Consider the following 9,528-nt stretch of genomic DNA (forward strand, 5'->3'; position numbering starts at 1 on the left):
AGACCGTTGCAGTAGAGGCCTGACCACCAGAGATGAAACCCAGCGACTTCAGGCTGTAATTGACTGCAAAGGATTTGCAACCAAGTATTAAACAATGAAAGTTTGATTTATGATTGTTTAGTTTGTCCCTTATTTTGATCCCCTAAAAAGTGAGAGGCACATATAGACAGTGTTGTAATTCCTACATTGATGTGGATGTTAATACCCTCAAATTAAAGCTGAAAGTGTGCAGTTAAAGCATATTTTGTTCATTTTTTTTTTTTTTTTTTTTTTTTTTGTAAGGCGACCTTGAGTGTCTTGAAAGGCGCCTTAAATATAATGCATTATTATTATTATTATTGGTGTATAGAGCCAAAAAGAAGAGAATTGTGTTGATGTCCCAATATTAATGGACCTGACTGTATATATTGCGTGCGTGCGTGCGTGCGTGCGTGCGTGCGTGCGTGCGTGCGTGCGTGTGTGTGTGTGTGTGAGTGAGAAAGAGGAAGGGAGGGAGAAGGAGAGAGCCGAGGTGAGGAGGCGGAGAGATGAGAAGCGAAGGAGGGAATAATGTAGACAGGGTAGGTGGAGAAGAGAGGGATGAGCCACACTTGGATGGAGGATTCCACTGGAGTGAGGAGGGACTTTCAAGTGTCAGAGCAGGGAAACAGGTGTGAGGTTCTCCACACTGACCCTCACACTGGGAAAAGGAGCAGGAGAGGAGATGGATGGATGGAAGCAAGGGGGAAACCGCTGGGTCCAGGGCTGACGGACAGTGACATGACCTCTGCATCTGACTGCTAAAACTGAACTGACTTCTCCAGGAAAAGCTGCTGTTCCAGGGCTGAATTGACAGGTTGGATCAATGCTCGATGATGACTGACCACCAGCTGCAGGTCTGAGCTCCCACACTTACACAGCTGGATACTACCAGAGTCACTATGGATGTGTACACATGTTTAAGCTTACTTTTCTTCACTCTTCCTCCACAAGGTAAACCAGTCATTTTCTTCTCAGTTACAGTTGCTTCATCTCTCATATTCTTTTTTCACTGTAATGGGCTGTGTGATGGGTGTTAGGGTGGGGGAATCAGAGAGGGAGATTTTATTAAGTTGTAAAATTTTAAATTATGAATAAAATGATATAGTTCACATGCTCATTAGCACAAAGAGCTGCTACCTACTGTCTGTGCTCCATTTTTAATGTTGTTATGCCATGAATATAACATTTTTAGTATTTGGCTGGGAGGGTTACATTTGTTTTTCAAGTGAGGGGATGGAGGGTGCTTTTAAAAAGAAAATATATATATTTATAAATAAAAAAAATGGCTAGATAGAACATATATTCATATACATATATTCACCATTAACTTATGCTTACTATACTAGCCCTTAATTAGTAAATATTAAGCACTTTTGAACACCTTATGCAGGAACAATCTTAATTCATGTCATAATAGAGGTAGAATAAGGTTATGCAGAATAAGATGTTAGTATGTGCTTAATCATTACTAATAAAGGGCTAGTATGCTACTTATATATGTTAGGGAGCACCTAGTTAATGGTGAATGTGTTCTCTAATCTAAAGTGTTGCCAACAAATTTATTTTACCTCAGTCATATTTGTTCAGTCCCTAATGAAGCTTCAGTCCCATTATTCATTAGAAGGGCACATGTTTTTACTGTGGACAAATCTGACGTGATGAATAAAACAGTCTCTCACAAACACACACAACCTTCAGGACACACACACACGCACGTAGTTTCAGTGAATAGCAGCCTTGGTTGCTAAGTGACCTGGTACTCAGACATTTACCTTGTGCAGGAGCAGTAATTACCTGAATTTTCTTAAAAAAAACAAAAAAACACTTGCTGCTTGTGCATATTGGCTTTTAGCATGCATTGATCAAATATGGACATAACTAGGCCCAGCCACTGTGAAACATTTACAGATTACTAACCAGACAGAAACAGTTTGGCTTATGCATTACAGAAATGAAAAAAACAACCTGCAAATAAACCAAATTTAACCTTTTTTTTGTACCAGATTGCAATAAAAATTCCTTTATTATTATTTAGTATTATAAATGTGATTTTAAAACCTAGAGAGGGCATGGATTAGTAAACCAACAGTAAAGGCACCCACGAAAATGCCATGATATGTGTGACAAATACGCTCAAAGTTTACTGTATGAAAAGTAAATTTTTCCCCACTTTCACCACAGTTTGCACCAGTGTCCCATAAAGCACACTGTACAGGTTAACTCATCCAACAGTTAGACTATTGTTCTGACCCACATGTTGTCAAAGTCAGGACACTCTGCCAACTCCATCTACAGCTATTAGTTTCAAGGCTGCTTAAGACATTCCTTTTTTATCTAACATCACCTCCGTTCAACAGTTATCACTCTGAGCTGATGTGATGAAACAAAGGAACCCAAGTTAGTTCCTCTCATCTGAAAATGTAAAGACATCTCAAGGTTGTCGGATGTCTGGACATGTCAAACAGATTCAGTTGGAATCAGGAAGATCAATCAGGATATTCGAGGAGAGGGAAAAAAAAAAGAAAGAAACTATATCTTTTTAATAAGATATTGATCCCAAGCCTTTAAAAACTGTGGATGCCAGTTTTCAGGCAACTGAAAGACAGCTTGTATCAGCTTTGATTGAGTGGGTGAGAGCGCCAAAGAAAGCAAGACCAGCTATTTGACAGCAACACCTGTCTCTCTATTTTAGCACAGGTAAAAACAGCATGGCACCTTTTGTCATAGATAACAGATATTTCCTCCTGTGCAATACAACTCCTCTTAACCCGTTTTGGACAATATAATGTACACTATGAGAAAAGAGAGTCAGTCATCAGTTGAGCTGGTTGTATAAATCAAGGCTATGATGTCTCGCACTGCACAGATGGACAAAGCTCAGAATTGAAATACATCCAAGATATGAAAAAGGAATGGAATACAAAGGGCATTGGACTGTGAAGTCCTCGGGACACTCCCCATCTCTTTAATTGTTCCCAGAAAAAAAGGGTGTTTGTGGGGTCCGTGGTGATGCTTGTTGTAGTAACTGTGGCCAAGAGACACAAGAGGTAAAGAGGGTGATGGATCTGAGGACTAGACATGGCGACAAATTGCTCCATCAGCACGTCTGTCCTGAGACACAACGGATGTCCTCACACTCTTTCATCCGTCCTTGTCTTTCCTCCCGCCCTTCCTGGCCTGTTTGTTCGATCCCTCAGATACAGTCTCATGTAACCATACGCCACCTGTATAATAGAGGTCACCCTTATTTTGGATTATCTGCAACAGTGGATAATTTACAGCAGTGTGGCTGCATCAGCTAAATCCATTTTATATGAGTGTACTGAATATGGTGACAAATATATTCAGTAATGTGCATTTGAAATCATATTTGCTATTTCATATGTATATGTGCAAAGGAAAGAGATTGGGTTATGGGATATGTAGGTCAATGCAAAGTTTGCACAAAAGAACTGACATAAATGAGCACAAAGAATAATTCTTTGTATATGATATTACAAATTATTTGTAATATCATGCATCTGCATGAACATGCAGACAGAGACAAACTCTTTTATTCAACTACTTTTATAATTTGTGAATATTCTTTTCTTTCTCAGTTTGTTTCCAAGTTGGACCTCATGCTCACGCCGAAGAGAGGCTGCTAAAGAATCTGTTCACACATTATAATAAGCTCTCACGGCCTGTGGAGAACTCTTCAGACACGGTGCTTGTGCACTTTGGCCTGTCTATTGCTCAGCTTATTGATGTGGTGAGTAAAACCTCACAGCCTTGTTAAGTTTTGCCAGTGGCCTAAACACACCACAATAAGGTTTTATTTGTTGTTGTATTGTGTTGGTATAGTGTATGAATAAATAATGCATTTTTGATTAACATTATCACAAACACAACCAACTCAACTACAGCACATAAGGGATACATTAAGAATTCCAGATTATTATCTTAAGCAGCATAAATGAAACCACCCAGGCTGAATTATTTTCCCAAATTACAGTAAATCCAGTTATCAAGAATCCTATCACTGGCAGCAGAACTTGTCCTAAAAAGCAACGCAGACGCAGCATGTCTTGACAATGATATCTTGATAGAGTCTGGAGGTTTTTAAACACATCCATTTTACACAAATTATGTTGCAGTGTTTCAGTTGTCAAAAGTAAAACTGTATTAACATCTCTCACTGCCATCCAAGACTGAAGCAGGCATCGCTGCAGGGAGGATTCTCTAGGTTTTTGACACACAATTAGAATAACTGTGCTTGCCTCACATGCCGGATAGTGAGAGTCAGCTCCCTGTAGTATTTTCACTGAGTGCTGTGTCCTAGATGTTGCTGGGAAAGAGCTGGAGGAAAGCAAGTTGACAGTAAAGCAACAGATGCAGTGAGGGTGTTTTTTTTTCTTTCCATGAAGACCTATGTAATATTTTTTTCCCCTGGTGTATTACATTACTCATCAGTCTTTATAAAGAGAGGATATTTTTGTTTGTTTGTCTTATCACTGACTCATCCATGTAGCTGGCAACTTAAACTTAATTAATCACTACAAACTGATCTAGATGTTGAGACATTATGAAGTCCAGACTGACAGGAATGCAAATGTGACAATCATTTTTCTTTTCTCTTAAAATTAAAAAAAAGGATGAGAAGAACCAGATGATGACTACAAACGTCTGGGTCAAGCAAGTATGTGGTGAAGAGACACACAAGGCATGCTAAAGATACAGTCTAATATGGAGCTGCAGTAAGTAAATATGATTAATGCTCTTCCCCAGGAATGGAATGATTACAAACTCCGCTGGGACCCGAAGGAATACGAGAATGTCACCTCTATCCGTATTCCCTCAGAGATCATTTGGCGGCCAGACATTGTCCTCTACAACAAGTGAGGGGATTGCTATCAATAACTTTTAGCTCTTCATTTCTTTGCACAGTTGTATCTTCCTTTGCTTGTTTATCCTTATTTTATACCAACAGATTAAAAGAATGACTGGAGGGAAAACATGAATATGGTACTATTTTGCCAGACGTCTTTGTCCGATGCCGATGTCATAAATATAGTAATTTACCTGAAATAAATGTAATTATGGTTGAACTTCTCGAACCTGGTAACAAATAAAGCTGAGCACATTTTAGAGAGCAATACATTAATTCTGTCTGAGGCTCACTTTGTTCTCTTGGACCTGACCCAGTGCTGTCATTCACAGGTCAGAGGTAGAGCAGCTGATAATTGTCTGTGGTGAAGGAAGCTGCTGCAGCAGCTGTGCTTCAGCCAGCCATTAGTTGTATATAACCACAACAAAAATCTTACGTGAACAGGAAAACTGTTTTTTATCAATTAAAGTCATATTTCGAGTCATTCTGCAGTCAATATTGGAGTCTGTCTTAGTCTGAGTCCTGCACTTAAGTAATACAACACTGCTGTGCCAGTGCAGAGATTTCTGATTAGGCTGAAAGTAGAGGCTTTTTAAAATGACACCATAACTACAGGCAATGCATCTTTTTTTGATATTTGGCAAGCAAATTTGTTGTGAGGGTGATGATTTAGGTCTGAATCTATAGGATTTTACTGTAAGGCAACTTGATGTGGAGGTGTATTGGTGTCACCTGCACTCGATCAAAAAAACACAATGGTTAGGATTCTGGAGTTTGACAAATGTTTACCAGAAAAGATACAGAGAGAATGTGTTTGCTCTTTTTTCTCTGTGCATATTTGGAACTTGGTTGTCAGATCATAAATTCAGGCATGAAGTAATGGTTATAGTGCTCAGGTGTATAATTATTCACACAACAGAGAATATTCAGATTGTGTAGAAACACAGAGGCAGCTGTCACTCACCACTGAATTACATACGGTACATACAATTACTTTGGTTTTTATCAATATTTATTCATGGGAATTGCTGCAGCACTCTTTCAGTTTTCATTTTGTTGGTGTCATTTAACAATGTCATCAGCATACATGCAATAACAAATAATGCATTCCACAGTCAATGATTCTTCGAAGATTATTTAAATAAATAATTTATTAAAGATCAAATGCTTTTATGTTAACAAAATCAGAATTTTCCAGTCAGCTACTCGATTGTTCATTTTAATACAATAAAATGTTGTGGTTATACAGTAGCTCCTAAAAGTCATTGTTCGAAACGAAAAATTGCTTATTGAACTAAGCAACCTTCAAACACAAAAAGGTCATGACGTATTGAATAAGCTCCACTCTTTAGCTTTTTTTTTAGAGGCTTTAAAATCAAAATAAGTGAACTATCTCTTTGATAGTTCTGTCAAGGTCAACTCTGAGATGGAGGCTCCAAGAAAAGCGAGTGGCCTTCGATCGAGCCACATTTTTTATTGCTTTGGCAATTTACCCAGAATTAATAATTCGAATAACACATTTTCATATTTCTTTTCCTTTATGTCCTTTTCCTCATCTGCAGCGCTGATGGTGACTTTGCAGTAACTCACCTTACCAAAGCCCACCTGTTCCATGATGGTAGGATAAAGTGGATGCCTCCAGCAATCTATAAATCTTCATGCAGTATAGATGTTACCTTTTTCCCTTTTGACCAGCAAAGCTGCAAGATGAAGTTTGGCTCGTGGACCTATGATCGTGCCAAGATCGATCTGATCAACATGGATAGTAATGTGGACCAAATGGACTACTGGGAGAGTGGGGAGTGGGTTATTGTCAATGCAGTGGGCAAGTACAATACCAAGAAGTACGAGTGCTGCACAGAGATCTACGCAGACATCACATACTACTTCATCATCCGCAGGCTACCGCTGTTCTACACCATTAACCTCATCATACCGTGTCTGCTTATTTCCTGTTTGACTGTGCTGGTGTTTTATTTGCCATCACAATGCGGAGAGAAGATTACCTTGTGTATATCAGTGTTGTTGTCTCTTACAGTTTTCCTGTTGCTCATCACAGAGATCATACCCTCTACGTCACTGGTGATTCCACTGATCGGTGAATACCTTCTGTTCACCATGGTCTTTGTCACACTCTCCATTATAATAACTGTGTTTGTGTTGAATGTACACCATCGCTCGCCACAAACCCATGGCATGCCTCAATGGGTGCGGAGAGTATTCTTGGACTTGGTGCCCCGAGTTCTCTTCATGAAGCGTCCACCAGGCACAGCAAAGCAGCACTGCAAGAAGCTTATTGAGATGATGCACCATCCAACAACAATATCTGCAACAGGCAACTCGCAGGCATTTTGGGCAGGGTTAGAGACTGGACTTAGACAAATGGGGCAGGTTGATAACGCGCTCCCAAAGACTCCTGAAAGTCCAAGTATCCTTGTCTGCTCAGCTTCTCCGCCATCTTCCCCACGTGCAGACCACACTGATGAAGATCACCCACTGAAGGCAAACCTATTCTGCCAGTCTACATCCAGCCAGTATTCAGTTCACTCAGAAAAACAACTCCTACGTGGACTCAATTCGGCGGCTTTGTCCTCTTCTCTGTTGTCCTTGCCTCCTTCTTTACCACTTGGCCCACTGCACAACTTGTCCAAGGAAGAACCAAACACACTGGCACCAAATGGCCGTTCTGTCAGTGTGGAGCAAATGTGCAACCAACAGAAGGAGCTTTCCAAGGGAGTCGGACATCAGTGTCGCTCCCGTAGCTTTCAATACTGTTGTCTACATGATGAAGGGCCTGGAGTCATCAGGATCACAGCACGGGTGAAGAAACAGGCCCCGAAAGATCATCTAGCAGAAACCCTCACAGCTGAGTCCACTAAGAATTCATCTACACAACAAGACAGCGTAGTTCCAGCTATTTCCCCTGCAATGCAACGGGCCGTAGAGGGAGTTCAGTACATCGCTGATCATCTCAGGGCAGAGGATGAAGACTTTTCAGTGAGTTATTATTCAAGTCATTTATAAATCCTTATGAATGAAATACCAATTTATGTTGTGCTTAATTTTGCTTAGTTCCATTTGTTTGTTTTTTTTAAACAAATATATAGTAATATCCCTTCTAAGCAATAAAGCAGTCACGTTTCCATTTGAGCCTAAATGTAAGTATGTATGCTCTCGCGCGATTGTAGTATTAATGTAGTCGTGCAACAATAACTACTTTTAGTGTACTTCAAATTACTACTTTTGCCAAAACTAGGCTAGGCTTCTCAAAAACACAAGGAGCACTGGGACACCTTTTTCTAAAGGTCCATTATTTTTTTCTGAGTTTAAAAGTAGAAGGTTACAGGTCATCCAGGTTTAATGTCTCTGAGACAACTTGATTTATTTCATCTGGCCTCAGTGATAAATATAGCTGTGTGTCATCTGCATAACATTGAAATTGTATGCTGTGCTTTCTGATAATGTTCCCTAAAGGAAGCATACGGTAAGCATAGGTCCAAGCACTGAGCCCTGTGGAACTCCACAGTTAACTTTTCTTTGCAATGAGGCATTATCATTTACATGAACAAACTGGAATCTATCAGATAAGTATGATTTAAACCAGCAGATGGCAGTACCTGTGATCCCAAGATCTCCCAAGATCCTCTAAGATCTAACAGGACAAGTAAAGAAACTACACCATTATCTGAGGCCAAGAGAAGGTCGTTACTGACTTTAACTAGTGCTGTTTCTGTGCTATGATGTAATCTAAAACCAGACTGAAAATCTTCAAACAGGCCATTAGTGCTTAAATATTCACGTCATTGATTAGCAACTGCCTTTTCTAAGATTTTAATAACTTGCATAAATCAGCTTTACTGTTGTGAAATATATGATTGAAAATGTATTCTGGGGATGGGCTGAGCAGCTTTAAGTTTTGGTAGCAGTTTCTGAGTCTCAAATAAGAGTGGGTTGTCACTGTCGAATGGAAGGAGAGGTTCACAAATATGTAAAATTATTCTGAAACCAGAGGTGGAAGCTATTGTATTCACTCTCACCAGCCATTGTAAGTATCACAATGTACTCTCTATATCCAGCCATGAGAAAACCTGTCTGAAATAATGTGACCTCAGTGATTTAACCTTGAATTTTTTATAAGACAGAAGAGTATGAAGTGACTGGATTTTAGGAGGTAGCTGCCTCATAATAAGAATAAATCAGTATTCATAAGAAATCAATCAAGGGTATAAAATGTCAGCTTGTACAAAGAAATAGTGGTGTGAAATTTGAAATTTTTCTCCTCTCTGCCAGGTGAAGGAGGACTGGAAGTATGTGGCCATGGTGATCGACAGGATATTCCTCTGGATGTTTGTACTGGTGTGTATACTGGGATCTGTGGGACTCTTTCTCCCTCCTTGGCTGGCTGGAATGATCTAGAAACTGATCATCAAAGAAAGTCATTAACACTGAGAGAAGGACAAGCACTGTCTTATATTGTTGTTTTCTTTTTATCATTCATCTTTTTATTAATTTTTTTAAGGACCTGAATGTCACATTTCTTGTGTGTGCCCCCCCCAGGTTATCAAAAGCTTACTCGTGGAGACATGAGATTAAATATCTATCGTTGATTCCAGTGGGCAATATAAATTCTTTATGAGGGC

At 39.5% G+C, this 9,528-nt stretch overlaps 1 protein-coding gene across 1 annotated transcript; it reads left to right on the plus strand.

Annotated features, from left to right (window-relative positions):
- Positions 1-920: 920 nt before the first annotated feature.
- LOC310932281 (neuronal acetylcholine receptor subunit alpha-4-like) lies at positions 921-9,304 on the plus strand (the record flags this gene model as incomplete). The annotated part of the gene is made up of 6 exons (XM_083895574.1): positions 921-972; positions 3,621-3,772; positions 4,655-4,699; positions 4,789-4,898; positions 6,451-7,885; positions 9,179-9,304. 6 exons carry the CDS (start codon positions 921-923, stop codon positions 9,302-9,304), a joined length of 1,920 nt encoding a protein of 639 aa, XP_083751700.1.
- Positions 9,305-9,528: the final 224 nt, after the last annotated feature.

This window comes from Microchirus variegatus (genome assembly GCF_963457635.1).
Source record: "Microchirus variegatus genome assembly, chromosome: 9".
NCBI lineage: Eukaryota > Metazoa > Chordata > Actinopteri > Pleuronectiformes > Soleidae > Microchirus > Microchirus variegatus.